The sequence below is a fragment of the Vidua macroura genome, chromosome 5 (genome assembly GCF_024509145.1).
Source record: "Vidua macroura isolate BioBank_ID:100142 chromosome 5, ASM2450914v1, whole genome shotgun sequence".
Classification (NCBI taxonomy): domain Eukaryota; kingdom Metazoa; phylum Chordata; class Aves; order Passeriformes; family Viduidae; genus Vidua; species Vidua macroura.
In genome coordinates, this window is record NC_071575.1 from 40,237,357 (window position 1) to 40,251,461 (window position 14,105).

At 39.4% G+C, this 14,105-nt stretch overlaps 2 protein-coding genes across 2 annotated transcripts; both read left to right on the forward strand.

Moving 5' to 3' along the window:
• The first annotated feature begins 264 nt into the window (after positions 1 to 264).
• On the forward strand, positions 265 to 7,194 carry TMBIM4 (transmembrane BAX inhibitor motif containing 4). Its single transcript, XM_053977984.1, has 7 exons — positions 265 to 386; positions 1,436 to 1,544; positions 2,810 to 2,915; positions 3,989 to 4,022; positions 4,973 to 5,090; positions 5,606 to 5,651; positions 6,319 to 7,194. Exons 1-7 carry the CDS (start codon positions 293 to 295, stop codon positions 6,523 to 6,525), a joined length of 714 nt encoding a protein of 237 aa, XP_053833959.1. The 5' UTR covers positions 265 to 292; the 3' UTR covers positions 6,526 to 7,194.
• A 555-nt stretch (positions 7,195 to 7,749) lies between these two features.
• On the forward strand, positions 7,750 to 10,607 carry LLPH (LLP homolog, long-term synaptic facilitation factor). The gene is made up of 3 exons (XM_053977985.1): positions 7,750 to 7,795; positions 7,863 to 8,046; positions 10,381 to 10,607. Exons 2-3 carry the CDS (start codon positions 7,866 to 7,868, stop codon positions 10,542 to 10,544), a joined length of 345 nt encoding a protein of 114 aa, XP_053833960.1. The 5' UTR covers positions 7,750 to 7,795; positions 7,863 to 7,865; the 3' UTR covers positions 10,545 to 10,607.
• Positions 10,608 to 14,105: the final 3,498 nt, after the last annotated feature.

Here is a 14,105-nt window from a genome sequence, read left to right on the forward strand (position 1 = left end):
CACCGCTGAATGCAGCACGTGTCTGCAGCTGTGCACAGCCGCTGCCTGCTGCAGCACCGTCCGGAGAGCAGGCGGAGAGAAGCCGAGGTGAAAACCACCCAAAGGGCTGGATTTTTCCAGTCCCTGGAAGTTCCTCCCCAGGCCCTTCAGAGCTCAGTTACACACGGGCAGCGCGCAGCGTTCGCAACCGAGGCGGCGCCCGCGATCGACGCGCTCGGCGGCTCGGCGGGGCGCCCTGCTCGGCGCTGCGCAGCGCGGCCGCGCCCCCCGGAAGCGGCGGCGGGCGGCGGCCATGGCGGCGGAGCAGCGCTACCCGCGGAGCTCCATCGAGGATGACTTCAACTATGGCAGCAACGTGGCCTCGGCCAGCGTCCACATCCGCATGGGTAAGGACTGCGGATGAGTGGGAGAGCCGCACGGCCTCGCCTCAGGCCCCCAGGCACTTGCGGAGAGGTCCCCGTTGCCCCCCCTGGCGGGGCGGTGATGGGACGCTGCGCTTCGCTCCCGACAGGTGCTTCTGTGATACCCCGGTCACCTCTGGCCTTGAGCTGCAGTCGGGTTCCGCGCAGTGTTTTAACCTGGCTAAAGGTTGTGAGTGCGGAGCCAGGGCGCTATTTAGTCCGGATTAGGCATCAAGGGTGAGGGGCTGCGGCCGGCAAAGGCTTTGTCGTTTAGCCGTGAAGGTGGTAGGTCTTCTCCTGAGAGGAGTTACCCCGTGTACCCGGTAGGTACCCTGTGTAGATTCAGACTTGATTTTGTTCAGTGATGAAGTCCAGACGTGACACATGAGATGCGTAGTCCCTGCAGAGACGCGCCTCCCCGGAGGTGTTGAAGGAGAGCCGGGACGTGGCAGTTGGTGCCGTGGTCTGTCTGACACGGCGCTGTTCGGCCATAGGTTGGACTCAGTGCTCTGACAGGTCTTTTCCAACGTATTCGTTCTGTGATTCATAAATACTAGAATTAGTGACCGTAATTACAGTAGTGTAACCATGAGACTGAAGGATTTGAATTTCTTCTGTGAGGTGTTAAAACTTTTGTTTCTTCCACCGAAGCATTTGGCATGCCTTCCATGTTAATCCCCTGTCAGTTAGGTCCATTAGGCACCAGTAACAGGCTGGAGAAGGTATGCTGTTAGTATAGTGAGAGTGGGTGTACAGACGTCTTAAACTAGTCCAAATTAAATTCCCTGCAAGTGTTTTTTATTTTTCTTTTGTCATCATTGTTAATAGTTAAATAATGATGTCCAGGAATAAATGTAATTTTGCTGTAATACTGTGTCAGGTTAAGTAAAATGGCTTTTTACAACTTTGTTCTGTGCTTTTTCACTATGACATTATAATGGCTCCTTATGAAAATGAAAACTTGTATCTGATTTACTGTGGAACTTTGAAAGTGTAAGTCAAAAGTGGTTTCATTCTTATTTGTCTTATTCCAGCGTTTCTGCGAAAGGTCTACAGCATTCTTTCTGTTCAAGTTCTATTGACCACAGTCACATCTGCAATTTTCCTATACTCTACTGGATTGCAGGCATTTGTTCATGAGAGGTAAATTCTAAGGTGAAATGCAGCTGTTTAGCATGTGTTAGGTATAAATTATGTAACTTTTTGCTACACTTCAATCTTCCTAATATTTTTTATAACCTGTGTTTCATTGCTGTAATAGATACTTTTACCTTGATTAGGGAGTAACTTTTTTTCTGTGACATTTTTCTTCTTGGTTTTCTATGAAAACGGTTTTTTTTTGTTGTGATATTGTTTATTTCAGTCAGTGCTTAATTAATAGTGCTTATTTCAATATTTATGCTATGCAAACTTTTACATAAGTTGCAGAACATCTCAGTTACTGAAATTTCTTGTTTTACCATCTAAATACCTTTAGAATCTCTTTAGAATGATGTTGTTTATAGGTGCCTGTCCCAAAAAGCAGAATCATGTCTTATTCCTCTTCCTTCCTCTCCCATCTTCTTTTTCTCCTTACCCCCTCCCCACTCCCCCAAAAGAATTAGTCTGCTTAAATTCCTGTGGGCATGCTTCATTCTACCTCTCAGATTTTCGTGATAAAATAAGTCTCAAAATGCAAGCTGTGGTGAACAGGCCAGGGAAAAGAACAGCTGGGAAAGGAGGAAAGCACTGAGTGTAGTTTCTGTTTTCCTCCAAGTGCACTTTTGGACTTTTACTTTCACTTTAAAGCCCAAATGAAAAAGGAGGATTAAACACCGCATGAAATTTTCAGTTTCTGTATAACCTATAGTGTATACAACAGTGGTTGTAAAACTACAGTTTTCTGCTTAAATCTGATAATTTAAAATTGTCATGCTCACTTAAAACTGTTGTGATTTTGTTTCCCGTTGGTCTTGTTTTTCCTCTGAGGACTACTTGAATGATTTATCAATACTTACTGGTCAGTACTGATTTTCTTTGGTGCAGTTAGTGCCCATGTTTGTTGCACTCAGGTGCTTTTGAAAAATAGCTCTCTGAATATGGAGTTCAGAAGAGGCAAAACAGTACATATACTTTTACTTTTATGTATGTATGTATGTACTCTTACTTTGTATGGATGGATTTTCTTCTTTGTATGTGTTCGTTCCCAGGTAATGGATTCCTGGGCAGTCTTCAGCTTTAGTATGAAAAAGTTGCCTTTACTTGTGACTGTACTATTTTTAATGGATTATCTGTAGTAATATGTTTATATGGATATCTTTTCCTAGATGATCACTTAAAATTTTAGTTTTATATAAATTGTTCTGTAGTCTTACAGGTATTTAATTTTTATTGCTTTTTTTTTTTTTTTTTAATTTGAAATTTTACAGACCTGCCTTGCTTTTAATTTCTGCGTTTGGATCTCTGGCTGTAATCGTGGCACTGACCCTCTACAGACACCAGCACCCTGTTAATTTATACCTGCTGTTTGGATTTGTAAGTGTTTAGTTAAGTTAAATTATTAATTAATTAATTCAGTGTAATAGTCCCTAGAATATCATGCATTGTAATTAATTCCTTGAAACTAGAGGTATGTCATTTGTTTTTCTTGTATTCCTTGAAAGACATCCTTAATATTTATGAAGGTCTGAGTTACTCTTTGGAGATTCTGTCCACAGGTTGTTCCCAGATAGCAGGCACTTCAGGTTTCTTTCAGCATCTTTTTAGAAAGAATGTTAGAACTTGGAACCAGTTTGAGCAAGGGTTTTTGTGTGTGTGTAGAAATCTATCTGTTTTCATTGTTCTGTTGATGTCAGGGATTTTTTGTATGGAACTGCTCAGTAGGAAAGGAGGAAGTAATCCTGTTACCTGAATTGTTTAACGGATGGCCTCCAGCAGAGACCCAAACCAGCCATGTTATATATTCGTCCAGCTGTTGTCTTTTTGATGCTGAATTCCCAACATGTTTCCAGCACAGGCAGATCAGTCAGAGCTGTCCTCAAATTTCAGTCTTCTGCCTGATGCTGTGAATATGTAGATCCAGGCTAACAGTTGCTCTTGGATATTTTGGGTTATGTAGCAAATCAGTCTTCTGAAAAGAAGTCACAATAGCTCAATTAAAATTTGATGTTTTAAGAGTTGCCTAAATTGTATTTGTGATAAAACAGAAAGACAGTTTTGCTGTGTAAGTGAACAGATTGTTTAAAGGATAAGAGTGGAAAGGAAACTGATGCAGACACTATGTTAGACAGCTGTCCAACAAGATACTACAAATATATTACTTTTATAGCCCCTTGAATAGTTTGTAAGAAGTGTCATATAAATGCCGTGCACTTACATTAGAAAATGTAAGTGACATTTTTCTATAGGGATGGTCTCTCACTCATTTTCACTTTGTATTGTACTCTTTTTATGCAACACAACTTCCAGCCCAGTAAGAAAGTGTGATTGTCATTCTCTTGTTGGAAATTCAACATGTTTTCATACACAAAGATTTAACAGGAGCCCTAATGTTTAACGGTTTGATATTTTTTCTTATCCTTCTGTATTTTTGGGTTTGCTTTTTGTAGACACTACTGGAAGCACTGACAGTTGCCATTACAGGTAAATAGTAGCCATCCTATTGTTTGATTCTATAAAGAATTTGGAAAATTAATCCATTATATTGTACTAATTGCCATTAGGGTTTTCTAGATGTGACTAAAATGATAATGAATCCTGTTTGTAAATTTCAATGACAGTGGTAGGAGTTTAGCAAAACCAGGAAATCAAGGGAGAAAACTGAATTCTGATTCAGAAATGAAACTGTATAAACTTGAAGTGAGAAATTAGTTGGGGAATCCATTCTTTCAGTATAGCTAAAAATGTTTTATTTCATAATGTTCAGCTCTCAGATGAGCTGATCTTCAAGTTGAAATAGTCCTACCTGCCCCCTCAATTTCCTCAAAGGGAATCTGAGTTTGGAGAATTCTGTGCTTCATGGTCAGGGTTGAAATGAGGCAGTATGCAGTCACATCATGGCATCACCTTGAACTATACCTTACAGCATAAGATGAAACCTCTTCATTGTGGCTTATGACATCCTGATTTGGGAAAGGAAAGATAAAGCAGGAAGAAGGGATGAAAAAGGTTGTACATGTTTCTGCTATCTTTCCCCTCCTGTCCCCTAATCAAAACTTTGAGCCTTTATAGGGGACTCTTTTATTTTTTCCCCTTGTTTCAGTATAGTGAAAAATTAATATAGTTTTTTTTCCTTAATATCTCTATTATCTGTGCTTAAAAATCTTCTGTTTTGTTGGTATTTTCATAATTCTGACTAGGCAAAACCTGTTATTTCCTTTTAAGAAGCTACAGATATAAAGTAACTGACAAACTTAGCTAGTACAAGATCCCTGAGTGCTATGATCATGAATTTGAAATGCAAAGACAAGTTCAGGCATAATTTACTTAATTTTGTTCACAGTTAAGTTTAAATTTCTGTTTCCTCAAAAGATAACTCAGCAAATACATAGTGTAGAGTTCTTTAATTGACAGATTGCTTTTTCTGTTTATAGTGAGTTTCTATGATGTCTCCATCATCTTGCAAGCCTTTATTCTTACTACTGCTGTATTCCTTGGATTGACTGCATATACCTTGCAGTCAAAGAGAGACTTCAGCAAATTTGGAGCAGGGTATGTTGCCATACTGATGATTTTTTAAAACATTTTTTTGTTGCTGTTAAGGCTTTGGGTTTTTTTCTTTCTTAAAGCAAGCTTTGCAGGAATAATAAGGAATACAGGGCAATAGAACCTGCTTCAAGGAAATGGTGAGGGTTATTTATTTTAAATTATTCATTTTACCCAGTTCTGATCCTTGGTAAATTCTTTTAAGTGGTAAAAAATCTTAAAATAATTAGAAAGATAGTTTACCTGGATTTTTCACTGAGAGAGAAGGCAGATGTGTCAAATCTTTAAAAAAATTAAAGTTAGAACATAACTTTTGACAGCTTTGTGAACTTTTACTGCTGAGACCAGTGAACATCTAAATGAACATCTGAGTGAACATCTGAGACCAGTTGGCATCTAAAAATTCCAGACATTTACTTGCCAAATATATTGTGAAGAGGTTTTAGAAGAAAGGAGGATATTTTAAGTTAAGTCTAAAAGAAAGTATATTGTTGGTCACAGTGTAATTTTTTTTCTTTCAGCCTCTTTGCTTGTTTGTGGATTTTAATCTTCTCAAGTTTCTTGAGGGTAAGATACTTCGTGTTCACAGTTAAAAGATAATCACAGAATCACAAAATGGTGTGGGTTGGGAGGGACCTTAAAGATCATCTAGTTCCAGCCTCCCTGCTATGAGCAGAGACACCTTCCACTAAGATCAGGTCGCTCAGACCTTTTACTAACTTCTAGTATAACTGAAAGGTTTGGATCAGCCAATATAGCTTAATGAAAGAAAATTCCTAACCAGATCCATTACTGTTCTAGATCATGCTGTTCTACATCATGTGGTGATCTTTTAACCACACATTTTCAATTTAGATGTTTGTTGGCTGCTGTTCTTGCCAACATAAAAGGGGTATTTGGGTTGATTGACAAAATTTGTCAATTGAGATGCACTACTTGATGAAGAGAATGTGAAGCAGATTTGAGATTTAATTGTATTTTGGTTTCCTAGTTGTTCTGCTGTTAGTATTCTGGAGACCAGAGCTTCCTCCCTCTTAAGTGGAGGCACTTTTACTCAGTCAGAGATTGTGTGACTGGAGAGTATATGGAATAAGAGCATTGAAATATCACCATAATACTGTGGTTTTGTGTACATAACACTAGAAAGACTGTGTGGCATATCATTATGCAGGGATTTTAATATTTTTTTAAATGAAATTCACAAGTATCTTTTTCATATTTTATCTGCCTTCAGCTGTTTTTCTATAGTGAGACGATAGAGTTGGTGTTTGCTGCTGCTGGAGCTCTTCTGTTCTGTGGATTTATTATTTATGACACTCATTTGCTGATGCACAAGTTGTCCCCTGAAGAGTACATACTGGCTGCAATCAATCTCTACTTGGACATCATAAATCTGTTCTTACACCTGCTGCGTTTTCTGGAGGCATTTAATAAAAAATAGTCAAAAGTGGACTACAGCACAATTAAAGTTAAGTTTATGGATGGTCTGCAAACTCAGTAGTTCTGCCTTCTAAAGACTGAATCTTTATTATGTTTGCATTCCATGAATATTGGTCTCTCCTTAGGGGGAAAAATGGCTTTTTACATAGCTATAGTTCTTCTCCAGACCATGTATATTATGTAGGTAACATGCTGTCATCATTACAGTCACTTTTTTAATCACTTCATTTGCAATGTAATTAATGATTAAAATTTTGCCAACTCCTGTTTGCTTCAGAGTAAGCTTCCCTGCTGTTCTGTAGCTGCTGAAAATGTTTCCTTCGGGATTGATCATTTGTTTATGTATCACATACAGGTAGCATGAGTTTACCATTGTTCAATGTTTTACTAAGATAAATTTTTTGCTTTGGTTTGGTTTGGTTTTTTTCTTTTTGTTTTTGTCTGGTAAAATGAAATGCTGTCTCTGACAGATACTCTGTCCTAGTTAAGGGCTGTTGCTATGAAAGCTGTGAGGGTGTTGAAACAATTAAAGGGAATATTCTTCATTTTAGTATTATTGCCTATCTTTCATTGTTCTGAAAAATCATTTGGAGATTGATTATGGCATTTTATCAACTTATGTATAATAAAACTCAGTGTATATCAATAAAAATTGGAACTGTTCTTGGAACTGAGACTGGAGAATTTCAGGATGCTGAGAATGAACGCTGCAGACGGGTCGGTGCTGGCAGGGTAGACGTGCTTCGGCTCTGGCTGCTTCCCACGCTGTGGAGATGCTGGAGGAACAGGGAGCGTAAAATCGATTTTGAAAGGCTTCCTTCCTATTCAGTAAGGGATTGTTACTGAGAGACGAGGAATGCACTGCTTGGGAAAGGTGCGCGTCCTGCCCGCCCCACGCTGGGACCGGGCGCGCTTTCCGTGAGGCTGGCCAGGTACCACTGCGAATGGGTTTGAGCGAGTGTGGTAATCTCTCCCTTTGCTTTAGGATTTCATTCAGAACAGCGGGGCAGGAGCTAAGAATAAATCTTTGCGTTTCATGTTGTGGTGGAACACATGTTTATCCTTTCATGCCTGCCCTTCGCCCCGGCCGCGCAGAGGCGTCTGGGCACAACCCCGCCGGGGCGCGAAGCAGGAAGGCGGCTGCGCGCTCTCTCGGAGAGTTACGGTAGAGCCCATCTACCCCCGCGGGAGGCCGGGCGCCTCAGTTAGCGCATGCGCGGGCGGGCAGCGCGGCCTTGAGCGAGTGTGTGCGGCGGCCTCGCACGCGGCAGGTGAGCGTGGCGGGGCCCCCGAGCGCGCGCAGCCCCCCCTCAACCGCTCCCGCTTCCCTCCCCGCAGGACATGGCGAAGAGCCTGAGGAGCAAATGGAGGAGGAAGATGCGGGCGGAGAAGAGGAAGAAGAACGCGCCTAAGGAGCTGGAGAGGCTGAAGAAGATCCTGGGAACCAAAGCAGATGTCATCATGGAGGAGGTCAAGGAGGTGGCGACCGTGCTGCCCCCCGAGAAAGTCCTGGAGCAGAGAGGTGAGTGGGGCTCTGGCTGGTTTTCCCTGCTGCAGTCACCCAGGTGCGGGATGTCCTGCGGTGTTGTTCCTGATCCTGTGACTTTCACCGCCAGGATCAGCCGTATGGTTGTTACAGGCGGAGAACAGTAAGTAGGAAAGCCTGTGTTTTAAAGCTAAAACGCTGAATCTGGTCGTTTTGCAATGCTGCCATCCATATTGCATCCGGTCACTTGCGGAACAAGGTTATTAGCGTTTGCTTTTAGTATGTAAAGTATGTCATGCATTTTGTAGCGAGATATCTCTGACGACATCGGGTGAATGCGGATTCACAACTTAGCAGGTGTTCCAATCACAGCATTATGTTTGCTGCCAAACTGTCCTAATTTGAGGAGGCTACTAAACGTACAGAAGTTGGGGTAGGAGTAGTACGGGCCCAGTTTCTGAATACTAATTAGCGCTGTATTGCACATGGTGCAGGAGTGGGTGGTGTTAGGTGTGTACAGATAATGCCATCTTCCTCCTTGTTTCTGGAATCGAATGTAAACTGTGAAGGAAGTAACCCAGGAAGAGGAAACAAAGGTTTTAAGTAGCTGCATACTAGATGGGAGTCAGAAAGACAGCTTCTCTTTCCAAAACTGATATCCAAACTAAATCATAGTCTTATTTTGATTCTCTAATTTGTGCCACTTAAGATGGCACAAAGTTCTGATACTGGAAAGGGAAATAGAATGGTATATAAAAAAATACTTAAGCTAACCAATTAAGGTTAGCTTCAAGTATAATCTGTAATTTTATCCATGGTTCAGATTTGTCCCACAAACCACGTGTTAAAGTTACTCTCTAAGGTATAGGTAGAATTGAATTACCAAAATGTTTTGAAATGTTGTCAGACTCCTGATGCTGAAGCTGAAGGAGAAATCATTGCCTTAAACCTAGTTTCTGAAGTAAATGCATGGCTGTCATTCTTGCACCTCCTTCCAACTCTGCTGGCAACTTCTCTACAGGTGGCCAGTTTCACTTGGCTTTGCAGAGAGATAGCAGCCTCAGAAATACCTAAGAAAATATATATATTTCACAAAACAGTTACAAGCTTTGTGAAAATAATGGTGTCTTCTTTGAGAGGACATTTCAGGACTAACTGTGAACACAAAGGAGTTCACATCACCAAGTGTTACAAGAACTGAAATAGATAAAAACTTCACCCATAATATGTACTTCCTGCAGACAGATAAATAATTTTCCAGCCAAAGGAAGTATATAGGTATATATTACAGACATCTTACTGTGTTACCTTAGGGTATTGTTTACAGCATACTGTGATTTTTTTTTCAGCCTCTTAAGAAAAAAATGTAAGGTCTGCCATGCTAGATAGGCTTTTGGTTCTGCCACCAGGCCCCCGTGCTGATTATCTGCTGATTGCAAGCATTTGTAAGCCCCCCAATTTAGGGCTCTATAAGCCCATCTCTGGTGCAGATTCCTGTAGACTATCAGCCTCGACTATTGAAGCAGCATGTTGGCCTTTTCCTCGTGAGCTTTGTCTCCCAACATCAGACAAGCACAAACTTACAAGTCTTTTTTTCCTCTCTATAAAACTTTTGGTAAAGGCTTGAGTTGCACACATATGGTTTGGGAACAAGGTTGGGATGAAATCACAGAGCACACTTCTAGTCAGTACTTAGCAAGGTGTTCCTCTTGCACTTTGTTATGTCACCAAGACATGACGTTTGTGGGGTGTTAGGCAGCTGCGGATGCTGTTCTTGGGACTGACCATGTCATGGACAGTCTTCGTCATCCTGAAGATTAATCCTCTCTTCCTGCCTGTAAATGTGTTAGACCTGATGTCATGCTCACTCCTTGAGGCAAGTGTGGCATCACTGGCTGATACTTCCTACTGTCATTGTATTTCACCTTTTCTCCATACTATTCTTTTTACTTGCCTTCATCTTCCATTCAGAATAAATTTTTAGAGCAGATCTTAAACATTACATCCTAAAAAGTGTGTAATTGTGCATATGTTTCAGTAAGCCTATGGCTTCATGCATGTTTCTGTGATGGAATATACAATGTTCTTAGACACAGGATTGGAACAGATTGCAGATGAAAGAATAAGATGCTTTGACCAGACATGACCTTTAGGAAAAATATTGCACATTGACTATCAACTGTTGAAATCCCTGGGTTGCAGTTGCATTGGTTTGGAAAGTGCTTTCAGTTTTTAAACCCTTCAGTTCTCTATGTGCAAATAGTGTTGTGTCTAGGGATATTTTTATCATTTGGGGGAATCTAGTTACAAAAGAGCTTCTATGAAGCTGATTCAGATACTTTACTTACTAAAAATACCTTTAATTTTCAGATGACTGCAAAATGGAGCTGGATAATAAACGAAACAAAAAAACTCTTCTAGACCAGCATGGACAGTACCCAATATGGATGAATTCCAGGCAAAAAAAGAAGCTTAAGGCTCAGCGTGTTAAAGGGAAAAAAAAATCAAAATTGGCCAAAGGCCTCGTTTGGTAAAATCAGTTTTGTAAAAATCATGAATATTTTATTTAACAATAAATTTTCCACATAAGTTCATGAGATTTTGTGCTTCGTCACTGAGTATAATTTATTGTGCTGAATGAATTTTTGAAGAGATTATTTGGCGAGCAAATGTTGACAGAAATAGCTGCCAAACTTAAAAAGCTGAGTGCCTTTGAATAGACTAATTGCCTGTGGTTATCTGTTTTCTTGGGGGGTGAGGGTCTTCATCTTTTATACTGTGAACACCAAAAACAGTAAAGGAAATCCTAAAAGTAATTAAACCAAATGTTTTTGTACTGTGGTCTTTGTCAGTGTAACTTGTCTTTTAGTAAATATAACCAAAGGATTCTGTAAACACGCTGTATCCTTTAAATCTTTCTGTAAAATTTATTGCACTGACTTGTGTTGCTTTTAACATCTGATAATTAACAAAAGTACATTTTTATATGTAACTCAAAAATTTTTATGCTGAAACAACACCAGGGCCTCATGAAAATTCTGCAAGTAAAAAGAGAAAGTGTCAGCCTGGCATAAGTTCACAAAGAGAACAAAATATTTCATTGCTGTCTGCAACAGAAATATTGTAGGAACTAAATAAGTGAAAGTACAACCGATTCTTTTATTATTAAAATGAGAGAATGCAAATGCACAGAATGGAAATAAAATAGTCTTATTTAAGATCTTTTCCAAGTTTTAGTAAAGTAAATGAGAATTTTGCTTTCCATATGTATGTTCTTTTCAGTAGCCTCTTATGCCTTTTAAAATGGTACTTAGCTATCCTGCTTTACAATGTGTGCATAGGATAAAATATTGCATGATTGTGTAACAGATGCCATTTATGTGATTAGCTGCATTTGGGTGCATATTACTTGGCAATAACATGTGATGACAGATGCAAGAGTTAGTTGCCCTGAAAGCTTGTGTTTTTAAAATGTCTCTCATTTCAAGGATGGAAATAATTACAGTACCAACCCTGGCAGTATGTTGCCTTTTCAAGTACCAGGCATGGATACAGGGCATAACCTTTGTCCAGCTTCATGCAAGATGAGATCGGTGTTCTGTAATTACACACAAATTATGATTTGTATCTGTTATAACTTGGGCATAGGAAAGAAGGTCTATTTTTTAATTACACTAGGTTGTAGTATGCTAAAATCTGGTAAGAAGAGCTCAGTGTGATAGAAAATTAAGTTTTTCTAGAAAAATACTATGTGTTTATTAGTATTATTAGGGGAAAGGTACATAAAAAACGACGACGACGTTAAAGAAAAAACCAATGTGTCTTCTATTTTCACATAAATTGACAGTTAATCGCTTGGTAAGATATAGATCACATATTACCAAATTATATGCTATTAATAAATTTGTACTTCAAAAATATTTCCATTAAGTTGATAAAAGCCCTGCTAGTTGATAAAAACAGCTGCTGCTATCAATTTTTTTTTGTCTTACTAGATAAATGGATCTAGATTTTGGTATCAAATTTATCTAAATGTTAGCATGTAGATTAGGACTACTTTAAATTTGATTAATGTGGAGGAAACTGTTTATGAATGTCTTTAACTAGGAATGGAATGCAATGAACAGTCAGATTGTATTTATTTACTATTGTTACGACATAGGCTTTATTTTGTTTAATACATGCTTTGGGGAATTGAGGAGGGGAGCTTCTCCGGCTTAAGTGTGAAAAAATAATTGTTTTTTTCTATAGAGTAAGCACAGTGCTATTTTTGACATGTTGTTTGTAAATCAGATGACTTTCAAGGAGCTCCCGATGGGAAAGCAGGCTGCTTTTCCTGAGTGGAGATGATTAAAGTGGCAAAGTACCCCTGTTTAGATGTACAGCTTCAGAGTCAGTTTATTCTTTAGGTGCACAGCCATCATCTGCCTCATCTTCATCAAGCCTGCCACTGCTGCGCTGGCCTTACGCTGTCATCTCTCCAGAGCTGTTTCACTGCTGCCTCTGCTGCTTCCTCTATAAGAGAAAATTACCTTTATAACTGAATAGTCTTGCTTGTTTGTGCTTTTATGACCTAACCCTGAGCTTTGTTGTATAGATTTATTAGTCAACTGCTTTTGCCACCAGATTAATAGTTTGAATCTTAAGTTAAAGACAGCAGATGCTGCACTGATGTTTTATTTAGAAGTTGCTTCCTTCCTATAACAATAGTGGCTGTGTGAGGTATTTCCTTCATGGTGTCCAGGATAAAGTCAAACATGTTCACTTAAACGACAGATATTTTAAGACATCCTGTTTGATTTTTGAGGTGAAATGGAGGATAAGGAAGGAATAAATGCGGTCTTTACTGGAATATAGCTTAGTCTAGTACCAGTGTATTGTGTACAATGTCATACCTCACTCGGGTAAGGCAGAGTCTCTATGGGCCAGGAAACATTTTTGAGAGCTGTTTTGGGATCTGTAATCCAGGCTTTAAAAGCTTGCTTGTAGACAGACAGCAGGAACCTGGTTAAACATGCAGCATGGATGTAACCAGAGGTGGAGTCATGCATGGATACAGAAGGGATATTCTTTCTGGGCTCTGAGTATATACTGCATGTGGATACTGTAATTTTGTATTTGGAATTTGTTTGGACCAACTCTAATTTTTGAATGGAAATACCAAATTATTTAGTTGCCTTTGAGTATATGGTTCATACTGCTGAATCTGAAACATGTTTCTGTTTGAGGTGATGGAAAAAGCCATGTTTCCTTCCAATAGAAATGAATTTAAACATAATTGGTTTTGACTGAAATACCTATTTTAAAAGTCTACAAAGGGATTTTCAAAGAAGTAATTGATCTGCTTCTAAACAGCATTCTAATAATATCATAATTCATTGGTCTTTACATAAAAAATGTTCTTTAGGTTGGGACTGAGGGAGAAAAGGTTATAGTTGATTAAACAAACTGATAGAAGTCTATAATTGTATAACTTAAATGGCATTGTCAAAGTTGTGGTGGTTGGGGTTTTTTTAATTCTATAATTGTGTTATTATGAAACTGCTTAGTTGCAGCTTTCTGCCACCTACCTGCAAAGTGCTCTGGTAACTGTACTTCCTGGACCTACATACAGAAGGCAGAGGAAATAATGCAGGTACTTTTGAACTACATGCAGAAAAGCCAGCACTGAAAGAATTAAATTCTATAATTTTATTGAAATGTTTATGTGCATAAGATGTGCATGTACTCATGTAGTATAAAAATTACATTAGCAAATTGCTAAATGTCTGCAGATTGTTGGCACTTTTTAGGAAGATGACAAGGTCTTCTGCCCTTTTTGACCTAGTGGGTAGGACTTGATTTTTAAAGTGAATTATTTCAGATACCTAAAAAAACTGGCAGCACTGATGGTTCAGTTCCTGGGCTTTTCTAGTAACTCATTCCTGTCCTGGGGCACTTCTGCACTGTGTAGTCAAGTCTGTTAGGGGACCAGTTAGCTAAGATACACTGAAAATATTCTTATTTTCCCCATTTTTTTTCAGCTGGATTGTCTTACAGCCTTATTGTACAAAAAGCAGCGTCAGCAGGAGGCAGTACCAGACCAGGAAGAAAGA

Coding starts and splice junctions, on each gene's coding strand:
- TMBIM4 (XM_053977984.1), top strand. CDS start 293: ATGGCGGCGGAGCAGCGCTACCCGCGGAGCTCCATCGAGGATGACTTC. Junction 5,091..5,605: donor TTCAGCAAATTTGGAGCAGG/GTATGTTGCCAT, acceptor TTTTTCTTTCAG/CCTCTTTGCTTGTTTGTGGA. Junction 5,652..6,318: donor TCTTCTCAAGTTTCTTGAGG/GTAAGATACTTC, acceptor ATCTGCCTTCAG/CTGTTTTTCTATAGTGAGAC.
- LLPH (XM_053977985.1), top strand. CDS start 7,866: ATGGCGAAGAGCCTGAGGAGCAAATGGAGGAGGAAGATGCGGGCGGAG. Junction 8,047..10,380: donor GAAAGTCCTGGAGCAGAGAG/GTGAGTGGGGCT, acceptor TTTAATTTTCAG/ATGACTGCAAAATGGAGCTG.